Source organism: Condylura cristata, unplaced genomic scaffold (assembly GCF_000260355.1).
Source record: "Condylura cristata isolate star-nosed mole 26May11 unplaced genomic scaffold, ConCri1.0 scaffold00025, whole genome shotgun sequence".
NCBI lineage: Eukaryota > Metazoa > Chordata > Mammalia > Eulipotyphla > Talpidae > Condylura > Condylura cristata.
In genome coordinates this window covers 1,843,088-1,856,817 of record NW_004567126.1, presented here as the reverse complement: position 1 = coordinate 1,856,817, position 13,730 = coordinate 1,843,088, and the positions used below count along the sequence as shown (strand labels likewise).

Sequence of the window (13,730 nt, the reverse complement as noted above, 5' to 3'; positions counted from 1 at the left end):
TATATATATATATATATATATATACTCAGATGAGTGAAACCTTCAAAAATCTGTTTTTCACTCAACTGACTTCACTCAACAAGATCACCTCAAGGTCCATTCATTTTGTCGCAAACGCCACGCCACTATTTCATCTGGTATTTTCTATTTTAATTTTATTTATTTGTTTTTTTTTTTAACTGGTTGATCACACTGTGAATCATACTTCGGATCCCACCTCTCCAGATGCACGTCTCACACTACAGCTACCATCAAGACACCCACAGATCTATGCTGTGTTTCTCCCCTCCCCCTCTTACAGTCATGATTCCACAGTCAGTTTTCCAGGGTTTGTTACTGGTTTGTTTTTATCTGACTTTTTGTTTTGTTTCTCTGCATTCCACATGTAAGTAAAACTATCTCATATATATTTTTTTCTTCTAAAAGGAAACTTATTTCCTTAAGCATTATTCCCTCTATCCATGTTGTTGCAAATGGGAAGAGTTCATCTTTATTTTATAGGTGAACAGTATTCCATTGTGCATATATACCATTTTTCTATCCCACTCCTCTGTCCTGGGGTACTTAGATTGTTACAATAACTTGGCTACAATGAATATAGAAGAGCATATGTCTTTTCAAATTACTGTATTTGCACTCTTCAGGAAGATAACTAGGAGTTTTTAATATTTTGAGAAACCTCCACACTGGAAAATTAGATATTTTTTCCTCAGGGTAAGAACACTGGAGCTATCATACAAAATCCCAACTGTTTTTAACCAGCTGTGTGATCCTAGGCAATATAATTTCACTATGTGTGCCAGTTTTCTCATCCATAAAATAATGGGAGTTAGACTTAGTTGTATCTTTTTGTCCTTTCTCATAATCAAATTTTTATTCTAAATATGTAACAAGGGAGGTAAACTCTTTCTATAAGGGTAAGTCATTAGTCAACATTAATATCTATAAAGTGCACACTGTCATACATAGTAAGAAAAATATCACATTAAATCAAAAGTTGCATTTTCTCTATAAAAATACATACATTTTATCTTACCAGCAGTCTTTGCATTTTGACCTAGAGCGTTATGCCATCTTTTCCACAAGGTAACAGGTTCTTTAGCAGTCACAGGGTGATGACCTTTGTCATAATACGGACATTTTTGGGTACAATATAATGTCCTATCTTGCGGGACAACTGTCTGAGTGCTATTTGGATGATTTGTTTTTGCTGAAGTTTGGCACTCAGAAGAATGACACGGTAGAGATGGCATCACAGTGACGACATCAGAACAGACATCTGAGGATGGAAGATCATTTTCTTGATTCCACTGATTCAGCTTGGGGTCTGTTGGGTGCACATGTTTTGAATTAAAACAGTCATGTGTAGTAACATTTAGGGAATTTTCAGGCTTGACTGACTGACGCTGAGACACCTGTATCTTTTTAGCACTCCTAATATTTGAAGGGGATTTAGGAGGAGGATGAGGTACAATTATCTTACCCTGAGTTTGTAAAAATGTGTTGGCTTTGCTCGCAGACTGTGGCCGAATAACAGTGCCTTTTCTGTTTGTGTATATGAAGCCTGGTTGGACCTTAGCAGATCTTGTTCTTCTAATTACTTTTGCTCCACATTTTTGTGGAGTTTTCGAGTCACCACTAGGGACTTTACTTTCCTCTTTTTGTGAAGGTGGCCAGGCTTGTTTAGCAACATTATAACCTGAAGGTATAAAACTGTTCCAAGGCACATGGTCTGTTCCAGATTCTCCTAAAGTAGAGATATTTTCAGAGACAGAATCATCTGTGGGCTTTTTCCTATCAGAAGAACTTACAGCACAAGCAGGAACACTCATCATGTTGCTGGCAACACCACTTTTACTTTGAATGTGGAGTGGTTGCGACCACTGTTGAGATATTCCTATTCTATTTTTCAGCAAATGATTTTCTTCAGCATTTTTTCCCGTATCTCCAGTTTCATCAAACCACCTCAGTTTTTTAATAGTCTTTGGAATTTCTGTACCTTTCCCTTTTTCTTTTGTTAATTCAACACTATCTCTGATAGCTACTGCTTTTTGCTTTCCTAATTTAAAGCCTTGGTTTATAAGTAGTGCCTTAAAATAATCATGTTCATATTTAGAGTCTTTCTTTAAAATACTTTTAAGAAACCTCACATCATTTCTCTCATGAATGTTGTATTCCATTTTCTTGTGCTCACCAAGTAAGTCACAATTAGATAATGATGATGTTTCTGACATTTCCTGTTTTTTATCTTTTGAATCAGAGTTGTGAGGTATATAAGTGGCTTGAAAATTGTCTGAAAATAAAGAAAACTCTTGTTTATTACAGCTAAAATATTTTATATTTTCATCTTTAACATCTTTCAATTCCCTTAACTTATCAGAACACTGCACTGGGGCCATTACTTTTATATATCTACTATCCTTTGGTAAAGGCCTAGCTGATTGCGTATTAGATGGAGAAACTAAAAGTGTTGCTGCAGGAACAAATGAAGCAAGAGCTGAAGTAGTTCCATCTTCTAGAGTTAATTCAGGATATTCCTCTTGTTCTGAAAATAAAGTCATTTCCTGGGATGGAGAATCTGGAGTGGTCCAGGCTTTGCTGCACTTAAAGACTGGGCTTTCAGTAACTGAGGGTCTCTCCCTTTTGAGTGCTCCAGAAGTGAAGCCAATAGTCCTCACAGTGCTGGTTTCTGAGTTTTCCCCCACATTTTTATCCTGTACAAATATGGGTAGGTTATATACAGAGGCTCCTGAATTATTAGTGTTATTTGTGGCTCCCCCCACAATACTACTCAGGGCAGAGGAATCCGGCATTTTACTATTAAAACATTCACATGAAGGCTTACTTAAAATATCTGAGAAAGGTGTGAGAGTTTGAGTCTTTGGATCATCTAACTTGACAAGCCAATCATTTATATGTTGAGTTTTAGAGAATGACAGTTTATCTTCATCAAAGTAGCTTAGATTAGTTGATTGCAGATTTGCTGATTTGAAGTTCTGTTGGATTGATATAGAAGGCTCCTTATTAATTGTTAAATATATTTTCTCATGTTCCCCAGCTTCAAGACTGTCTATACTGGAGAGGGTTTCAGAATTTGTTATCTGATTAACTTCATCACAAAATTTCTGAAAAAACAAGCAAACAATTTTTTTGATTGCTTAGACTTTTTAAGTGCTCAAATCACACAGAACACACCGAGCTGAGTCAATTTTCTCTGGCACGTAAAATAGAGTAAAATGACTACCAGCAGTGTAGGTATATAAATACTCAATATTCCTAGATGAGTCTTAGAGTGAAAAAAAAAAAAAAAGGGAGTTAATAAAGACTTCTAATAAAGTATATTTGCCTTAACTTCTATGCTGAAAGTAAATACCCAGTTATTCTAACCATGGTTAAAGCTTTGAAAAAATGTTGCCATTTCTATCCCAAAGTAGGAAGTTACTTGAAGGTTTCAAGCAGCATGTGAAATTCTGAACAACAATTGCTTATAAGTGGTATTTTTTTTCTGAAACCATCACTAGAATTGAATGAGGCCAATGTGCTGGAAGGGCTACATCTTTTTATCAATGTTATCTCCCCTGGCCAATGTGGTCCAGCTCTCATGTTGATTGCGTGTTAGACCACTACATTGTAATTTAATGGGAGAGCAGATAGAGCTCATTTGTTGGAAACTACCTTTTATAAAGTATATTTTTCTAAATATGAGAAGGAAAAAGTAATAGAGGAAGCAGAGATTAAAATGAATTAAAGGTAAGGAAAAAAACTAAAAAAATAATTTCTCTAATGTCCACAATGAATTTATATGGATTGGCCCACTTTCTTTCTCGTGGCCTACATTTGACTAATGGCATACATTTCTTTAGTGGAGAACACTGAAAAAATGGGGCAGAATTATTATTTGATGTTAATATAGTAGTCACATATTTATAGTTTCATACTTGCAAACTGCTCAGATGTTGATCTTCTAGGAGTTTCTGAGTTTCCTCTAGTTTAAGCTGGAAAACATCTTTCTTCATTGACAAATCTGGCCTGTTGTTTTCCTTCATTTCTTTATCACAATTGATTTTGGATAAGTGATGTTTCTGAAGCTTGTGATCACTTTTTAACAATGATGAAGGCAAGGCATTATTTATAACTCTGTGAACCACACATAAAAAAAGGTTTAGTATATTTAAATGAAATTAACTTCTATATACACACAAAAACACACTTATGTAATATGGGTGTGTATGGTGAGTGTGTCCAGATAATCACATATAAGGATATTGGAGAAATATGCAGGTATATTAGGATGGGAATTCCAGGCAGTCAATAGTGTAATAAAAATAGATGTGGGATTATAGTGCCAATAAAGCACTTTACCTTCACATAGGAATGCCCAGTTACTCATGGCTTTGATTATGAAACCCTACCCCTAAATTACCTGGGATAGATATAGAAGGGATTTCTACAGCTGTGTAAAGTCAGTCCTCAACTATTTAAGAGGATTCTTCACTGGATAATAATACACTGCATTATCCTTAGTTCTGAGTAAATGTCATGACTGGTAGGTGTTTCTGTAACTTAAGAGTTGGCAAAAAATTCAGGCAGAGAGAAATTATGGAAACTGTCAGAGTAGGCAGGATTTTCCACCCTATTTTACTAGGCAAAATAGAGGAAATCTATGCATTGTTTTCAGTTGTACCACAAATATAAGCATGGTTTCATGCTACAGAAGGGGTACTCTTCATACAGAGTCTACTTTTAGTGCCACTACTAAGGTTTATTGCCAAAAAATTATTAATGGATTACATAATTTTCTATTAGAATTTTGCATCTTTTATATAGTATGATGCATTTCAGTACATGTAAAAAGTGATAGGCAAAGAACAAAGGAAGATTTGAGGGCTTTTTTATTTGAGAATGAGGTGTATGAAAAAGCTGACTATTACTGTACTAGGCCAGTCACGTGAATCTCAAGGGCATTTTTCCCAGAGTCACTTTAATTCAGTTATCAAATTCGATGAGGATACAAATGTTTTGGAAGGTGACACATGACCACATACAACAGAGACCTATCTCCAATACCCATATATATCTTTATTTGGACAGACTGGAATAATCAGTTACTAGATTTCTGACTATCCTTCTGTGACCACAGAGAGATCAAGGAGAGCAAGAAGGTTTCAATAATAGTTCCTGGACATTGAGAGATTATTAATCTCTTGGTTTTAGGCTTTCCTGTGCTTATATATTCCCATTCAGTTACCCTTCCCAAACAAAATATTGCTAAATCTACAAAATATCTAATGAGCTTGATTTATTTACCTTTAAAGTTGTCGTCTCTCAACTTTTTCTTCTCTATTTCTTTCTTCTCTACTCCACTCGCTTCTCTTCTCTTCTCTACTTTCTTCCCCCAGTGAGGAGGATTGAAGGGTTGGATAGGAATAAAAGGAGATGGGCAGATAGAAAGAGAGGGAGAATGAAGCATGGGGGGAAAGGAAGAAGAAATCATAAAGGAAGAAGGACAAGGAGGAATTGGAGAGGGAAAATCTAAATAAGTTGGAGGCAAATGTGGGGAGGGAGAGGAATACAATGGAGAGGGAAAAAGAGGGACAGGTAGAGGTATGGGTAGAGAGGCAGAAGAGGAAGGTGAAGGAGAGGAAAGACTGGATGAAGAGGAAGAAAGCTGTATAGAGGGAGAAGACGACGTGGAAGAAGGAGATGGAGACAGAGAAGAGGGTGGAGAATGATGGGGAGGTGGGTGGGAGAGAACTGAGGCAGGAAGATGGTCTACAAAGGCCTGGGGCAGATTTGACAATGCTGTGGTTTGAGGAATAGGCTGCTGGACTGGCTGAAAAGGATCTAAGCTAGCCAAATGTTTAGGTAATGGAGCAATATAAGAAAGAGTAGGGACTGATTGATGAGGGGGATGACTGGACAAACAGGAAGGTTTCAAAACAGGAAGATCTTCCAAAGGGGCTGGGGAAATAACCAGTTGAGCTGGAAGGGAACGACGAACAAGGGCAGGAGTTAGAGTGGCTGGGGTAGAGCGCTGCGTTGGAAGGACATATTTGGGTCTGAAAGTTTTGTAAAATAACTTGCTGTGTGAGTCAGGATCAGGAATTGAGGAACTCTGAGGTGGGTGGGGTAGATGGTCAGGTGGGCGAGAAAGAATTGGGGCTGGTAGACGAGGGAAGCTTCTAGAAAAGCTGGGAGTAAGTGGGGCCGGAGGGCGAGGAAGATATTTGATTGGGTTGGGCAACAATGGGCCTGGTAAAAAGGTCTTTAGCTGAGTAGAGGGGACAGGCAAGGCACTGGGCTGGCAAACTGGAGAAACAGTTGGATAACTAGGTAGAATTTGGGAATGGTGGGAGAGCAATGGGGCCTGTGCAGGAGACAGCTGATCAGGTAGGTAGGGATCAGGTGTGGAGACAGCTGGATAGGCAGGAATGGATCTGCACAGGTGGAAAAGCATTTGGACAGGCAGGTAGAGAGAGAGCCTTATTAAGATGATTTTAAAAATTTATTTATTGGGCTGCCTCTAGGCTTTTGATTCATATTATGTTTTGTTCTCAAGGTCAATGAAAGGATCAACCAGTGTTCTCTTGGATGAATGAGAAACGTACATAGTTTATTCAGGTTCCCCTTTTCTCATTTCTTGCTCTTGAACATTTTCACTTCACAGAACTATGACAGCCGCAGAGATAACAATTACAAGCTGGACAGTCTGGTTTAAAGCACTGGTACAAAGGGCAAACAGAGGTCAAAGAGACCACTGTTCAGATCTGGCCAGATTTCTCAGGACAGCATGTGGTTTAGAGTTGACTGTCTCACCACAAATATATGGATATTGGAGATAGATGTCTAACCTCATGTTAAAGTACAAAAACATATTTTGAGGGAAAACGCAGCATCTTTTTACTCTCTGTATCTACCAGAATGACAAGTATTTTTTTTAATTAGAATTTGGCTGTAATGGAAGGCTGATTATTTCTATTTTTAATGTACTAATATTCTTATATCTCATTATTTCCTGAAATAGCTTTGATTTTCACATAGACATATTCTGATTTTTTTATGTGGCTTGAACATTGAATACCCTTCAATTTTTCAGACTTTTTTTCTCCTTTATATTATTACATTACCAACATCTTAAATTATTGTTATCTATCACCAATATTTTCCACATTAGAGCAATTATTAGAATACTGCTATAATTTTACTTCTTTGGAAGCTCCCTGTTTCTTAGCATTACTTTATCCTCAACACATTTTAACTTGATATTCTGCATTTGTATAAAATACATTCTGTATTTTTAAGATGACTACAACTTAATGTTTGTAGCTTAATTATATTTGCTATAAGTTTTTTTTATTACATATAAATATTTCTAATAACACCTACAAAACCTTCTTGAGCAGAGCACAACTTACTCATATGTAACCCATACTAATCAATGTCCAGAACATAGTAAGTTCCTTCCACTTTTCTTCCATCCTCCCTACTTTTCTAGATTACAATTTTTGTTACTCATCAGTTTGACAACCATATTAAAAGAAAGTAAGGTCTCCTCCATCTTGAGGCAAAAAGCTTTATCTTTGCTCTACACCCCTCTGGCTACTGTTATCTTTACTTTCTTGTTTTTTTCTTTAATTCCTTTCAACTCACTGCAATCTTTTTGTCCTCACCCTTCCACTGAAATTGCTCTGAAAAAAGTTGGCCAATATGACTTTTGGGCTGTGAAACAGTTCACATGCTGTTGGATATTCTCTCTGACCTTCCAGACTCACTTTCCACACTTCTCTCCACTTGTCTTTCTGTTCAGCAGAGACAAAATGATCTCTTGCATTTGGATTTATGGCTGGTTTGGCCAGCGGAAGGCAGTAGCAGAAATGGGAGGGTGGCAGGAGAGAGATTTTGCTCATTATTCTTCTGGCTTCCCCTCTGCTGGGCTTGCTCTGCAGTGGCTCTGCCTCTACACACCTGCATCCAGCACTACCCACTTATCACGACAGCACGACTCAGAGCAGGTCTGCAGTAGTAGTGCTGACTGTGCTGCCAGCCTGGAGCTATTTCACCATTCCTTGCTGGCTTCCTGCACCTTTATCAACTTCTTTTCAGTTACTTGCTAGTATCCTAAAACAACTTTTTATGATACTGATTTCTGAGAAGCCATTTGATTTCTGTACATTTTTGCCTCAACAACTCTGTCCTTCATTCATTTCCATACACTATCCTTGCCTCGTCCTGTATCAACCATGCCAGCTCTTCCTATTTGTCAGGATTCATCTTTTTGTCCTACTTCCTTAAATGTTTCTATTCTTCAGTGTTCAACTCCAGCCCAGTTGTCATAGAACATAGCCTCCTGGGCTGATATCATCCTTTGTGTTGACTTCAAACATCTTAGGCATGGCTCTTTTACTTGAGCTCTAGACTTACAGAGCCTAAACCCATTGGGACTTCAAGTATATAAACTGAAATAGCCCTGTTTTACCCTTTCAATCCATTATCCACACTTATTCACAATAGATTGGAATGATATATTGAAATAGAAATAGAAAAGCATCACCCATCTGCTTAAAATTTTTTACTATTCTTCTTAAACTCTCACAGTAAAGTTTATATTCTGTTGCATACAAATACATTTACTCCTCTAATTTCATACCTAGCCAAGATATTGCTATTTTGCATTCTCTGATTCAGCTATACTTTTCCTTCCAGAACACAGCACTCCTTTGATTACAGTTGGCCTTTGCACATGCTCAACCCTCTGTTTAGAAAGCATCTACCCACTTGTTCCATGATCAGCTCCTATTTTCTTCAAAGCTTTGCTGAAAAGTGCTCTACCAGGTCTTTTTCTGAAATATAATGAAACTGAGGGGATGAAATTGCTCTTAGCTTTTAGCTAATAGTTCTAAGAGAAGTAACTACTAGCACAGGAATTCTAAACATACAACTTAGTAAATAACATTATCGACAGGTAAATATTAAATATTATTATCACCATTCCTTAGGTGATACTTTCTGGACCATTATTTTACTTCTCTTTTATGTTATAAACTTGGGATGGTGTTTTACAATACCATATTTCTCTATAACACCTTCAGTAAGCATTTAGAATACATAATTGGAAAATACAAGATGTCAGAGGATAGCCTGTGTTCGAATGGTCCATCCTATTGCTGCTTCTAGATGATTCATTAAGCTAACCTATAGAAGAACCATAAGATCCTGCAGACTTTTCAAGACATTGAGGAAATATTTTCAGTGAGCAAAAATCCATTTCTACTGCAAAGTTATTGCTTTTACTTAAATTTTTATGACTACAATCCACCACATTATTTTCTTCTGTGTAAAGATAACTAACCAATATCAATATTATCAAATGTTTTTATGTTAGTTTTCAAGAAAATTATTAACAAAGAGCATTGTAATGCCAACGACAAAAAAATCAGAATTGTGCCTTATACTTCAAGCAATTTACATTTCCCTCAATTTAATCTGTAAAAATAAAACAGTGAATACTAAAACTGAGATGAGGATTAACTGATGAAAAATATAGAAACTCACCAATTAGAAAGCTATAAATATTACATATTAATTATTCATAATAATGGTAAATTTCTTACCTCCAATTTATTGTTGTTCTGTGGGAAGAAGGAAGGTTTGCTTCTGACTTTAAGGTGGATTCCTGGATTTGTTTGAGAGCCTCTTCTAAAGGAGGAACTGGTTTTTGAAAAACTAGGGGAATGATAAAGAAAGGTCAAGTAATACAGAATCGCTTCCTCTTCAATGGTCTCCTTATATACAGCAATTTAACTGGTCATGATACTTCTTGTTATTGTTATGTAGCAATCTCCCCGTCACCACCTTTTGTTCAGTAATGATAATGTAAGCCTGCATTTTGTGAGTACTTATTGTAATTAAGATTTTTCAATTTCATTTAATCCTATCTGAAACCCTCTGATCTGTTGTACTCTAAAGCTAGGGAAAGTCAGCTATCATATCTGGTGATCCTTTTGTTTAGTTCTCATAAATTCTGAAATAAACTAAAAAGACAAACTTGCAGTTTTTCTTAGCTTTGTTTATGCTAGACACTAAATAGCGTTAAATTTTCTTAAACTATCAATTCAATATTTTTTATAGATACTATATGCATATGACTTAGAAATAAAAAATATCATGCACATTTTGAAGTTTTGTTCTCAGTCATTTGTGTATTCTTTCTGTCTCTTTATGCAAATACAAGCAACATAAATATAAACTCTAATTTTCCCCTTTTCTCATACAGATGGTAGAATATTATGTATATGGATATGGACCTTGTTTGTGTACTTAACAATATTTCCGGGAAATCAGGGATTGACCCATGTTGTGAAAATATAGGAATTCTCACCTAGGTATGAGAATAAAGGACTTATATACTTTTGGGTTTCTCTCAAGGGAAAAGTAAAGTTAGTAATATAAAGTTAAGTGTTAAGATCTATGCAATGAGGTCTCCTACACTGCTGAACATCTCTCCATATTAGTTTATAAATTTTCTCCATTTTCTATAAACAGTTCCATAATATTTCATTGTGTGACTCTTTATGTCATTCATTTTTACTAAAACTCCTTATTCTTTGTGCCTGGACATTTGGGTAGTCTGTACCCTCTTTAGGACAAATATTACCCATTACTTGAAACTCTTCCTTTTTACCTTTTTACACATGAGTTTGGTATGGCTTTGTTCTCACTGTCTTACATTTAATTCTCAAAAAATTCCTTTTTAATGCTTCTTGCTCTACTATATTAAATGCCATGTGCATTAAAGTTCTTTTATTTATACGCCTAAGACAATCCTACCTTCAATCTCTGATCTATACCCAGTTATTTTATTCTCCACCATTTTTTTGTAACATTGATTAATATTATCATCATTTACCAAAATAATGAATTAAAATGAATATGTTGTTTGGGAACAATAAATGTGAGAGGATCTCTGCTGACTGCTAGGTTACTATTCTATTCCCAGCCTGTCCTTTCATCACTGTTGATCAATTACTAACTGAATCCTACTGACTGCACTTTCTGAGTTTATTAGCTCTTATCTCTATACTCGGTGCAATGCTTTAATTTAGCAGCCAGCAGCTCCGACCACCACTACTGCAATTATCTTCTACTAGTCTCTCTACTTCACTATGTCTTTGCTTCATTCCCTCTTCCATGAAATACAACATATTTGCTGAATACATAAAGATTCTATATGTTATAGCTTGGATATTTTGTTATTAATTCTGTCTTACTGTTAAAAGTGTAAAAATATCAGCCCTCCCTGGTGGCGCAGCAGATTAAAGCACAGCACTGAGAAGCTGAAGCCACTTCCGCATGAGTTCCATCCCTGCCTGCCCCGGAGGTGACTACATGGGCGGCAGACCTCTCCTGACCTGCCCGCTGCTCCCCTCAGTTGTGTACTTCGTCAATCTGCCTGTTCTGCTCCCCACTCTGTCTCTGGTGAAGCCTCTCACCGTCCCTGAGCCTCTGGCCTGTACCCCAGTTCTGTATACACAAATAAATAAATCTTTAAAAAAAAAAAGTGTAAAAATATCGTCAAAATCTTTTTAATAAGTTTAAAAATATGTAACCATATTTAAATTCTTAACTCATTTTATGTTTTAGAGTATTGGATTATATCATTCTGTAGACTTATTTTCTAAGAAATTAAAATTTGAACTAAACTACAAGTAAAATACTAAGAGGATTGTGATACTAATTTACTGAAACTATTAGTTTTACCAAGCCTCTTTTAAAAGTTCATTTTAAAAGGGAAACAGCATAAGCCATTATGACATAGAAGCAGGCTTGCAAGCTTTCAAAATTTACTATTAGCGGCAACACTTAAAACCAAATATTCTCCAAGTTAAACCTAAGTTAATTATTATGTTTCACATGGCTAAAGTCTCACTAGTAAAAAGGATTACTGATATTTTGAATTTTCACTTTGTTTCTTAACTTATTTTATTGTCACTCTAGTCAAATGTGACTATAACTTTCATTTTTGTTCCTATTTTGTTCTAGAAAGTAAGGCACCTGCTCTCCTCCGCTGTGAAAGAGGAATATGGGCACGCTGGAATTTTTCAGTAACTTCTTCAAACTTTTGTTTTCTTTGTTGAAGTATTTGTTCTCTGATTTGATGTTCTCTTTCTTCTCGCTCTTTCCATTTCTCTTCAAAAGCTCTATATTTAAAACATAAAGTAGATAATAGAATTAGGTAATAGTGTAAAAAATTTATCACAGTAAAGTATTATAGAACCTTGTTTTCATATTTCAGAATCTTACTTAGAAACAATAAATCGTAAATTTAAAAGGCTCTTGTTCAGAATTTGGCATCTTTATAATAAGTTTTAAATGCACAACATTACTTAGGTCTTTACAACTAAGTAATAGCTGTAAAATGAAGCATTTCTGATTTCTCACAGACATGCATACCTGTTCTCACCTTCCAAGTCCTGCTTTAGAAAAAATTCTAAGAAGCTACACTAATTTCTTTCTGTATATGAAGAATTAATTCATTTGTGAAATAATTAGTTTTGCATATTCATAGGGCAGTCAGGAAAAAACTTTTTTTGTAGGTGAAAAATTTTAAATTGTCTATATTAAATCTGAACTGTGCTATAACTACAGACAATTCACATAAAAATCTTGATTTCCAACTTTTCTTGGAAATGTATAAGATTGGTAAACCTGGACTCTTATTCACATATAGCTACAAAAATCTGCTGGTTATCCTTCCCATTCCTTATTTTTCTTAATTTCTTGTTTTATTTACTTCTAATTGCTCCGAGACATGTGAGTTCACGTTAGTGGTTAACTTATGAAGTATATACAAATGTTGAGTCTCAGTGATGTACACAGAGACTTATATACTGCTATAATGCAATGCCACTTCAATAAAAAATAATATATTTGAAAAAAATCTTTCAAAGAATTAGTTTTGTATGTGGGAAATACTTGTGTATGTGTGAGAAATTCAATAATTACCTGGACAATAGAAAAATGAAAAGGTAAGACTGCAACTCACACATATAGAAAGCTCCAAGCGACCTCTGCAGTGATGTGGTTGAGAAGTGGGTGGTTGGAGAGAATGCCTGAAGATTTTTGTGCTATAGGCTACTATTAACATTCTCTGAAAAACCTCCTTTGATTGGAACACTATTCTAGTCAACTAAGATTTAGGGAACTATTTCTGGGCAGTATGGCTACATCTGTCAAATGGTCAAGCTACCAAATACTAGGTGGGAGGGAGTGGTGTGGTATGATAAGTGGTAGACAAGTATTTAACTCCCAATATAATTCCCTTCAAGAATCCCTCAGGTCAAGACCAGGGGGCCTGCTTTTACAACTTGATTTAACATAACTCAGAGTAATTAGAAAATAATAAGAAATTAATTAAAAGTATCAACATTGGAAAGGAAAAGGAAAATTATTTCTGTACACAGATGACAAACTATATGGAGACAATCTCAAGGATTCCACAAAACACTGACCTCACTAATAACTTCAGTCAAGTTTAGAATTAAAAATCCAAACACAAAAATCAGCTGCATTTAAATACATCAACAATGAACAATATGGAAAGAAAATTAAAACCATTGAATTTTCAATACCATCAAAAAGGAGAAAATACCTAGGAATAACTTAACTGAGGAGGCAAAAACATAAACATTGCTGAAAGAAATTTTAAGACAAATAAATGGAAAGATATCACA

General features: G+C 35.6%; 1 protein-coding gene across 6 annotated transcripts in view; it reads right to left on the bottom strand.

Annotated features, from left to right (window-relative positions):
* The window catches only part of CEP126 (centrosomal protein 126kDa), a 54,597-nt gene that overhangs the window by 24,494 nt on the left and 16,373 nt on the right, over positions 1-13,730 (bottom strand). For 4 of the 6 annotated variants that reach the window (XR_001145803.1, XM_012729939.1, XM_012729941.1 and 1 more), the window contains exons 3-6: positions 12,052-12,197; positions 9,612-9,723; positions 3,939-4,137; positions 1,025-3,125 (exon numbers count right to left, since the gene is read on the bottom strand). Coding sequence is in view for 5 of the 6 variants with exons in the window: in XM_012729939.1 (XP_012585393.1) it covers positions 1,025-3,125; positions 3,939-4,137; positions 9,612-9,723; positions 12,052-12,197 (2,558 nt within the window). In the remaining variant the exon portion in view is untranslated. Of the gene's footprint in view, positions 1-1,024; positions 3,126-3,938; positions 4,138-5,307; positions 5,637-9,611; positions 9,724-12,051; positions 12,198-13,730 lie in introns of those variants that run through there. The other 2 variants (XM_012729940.1, XM_012729943.1) reach the window with 2 other exon arrangements.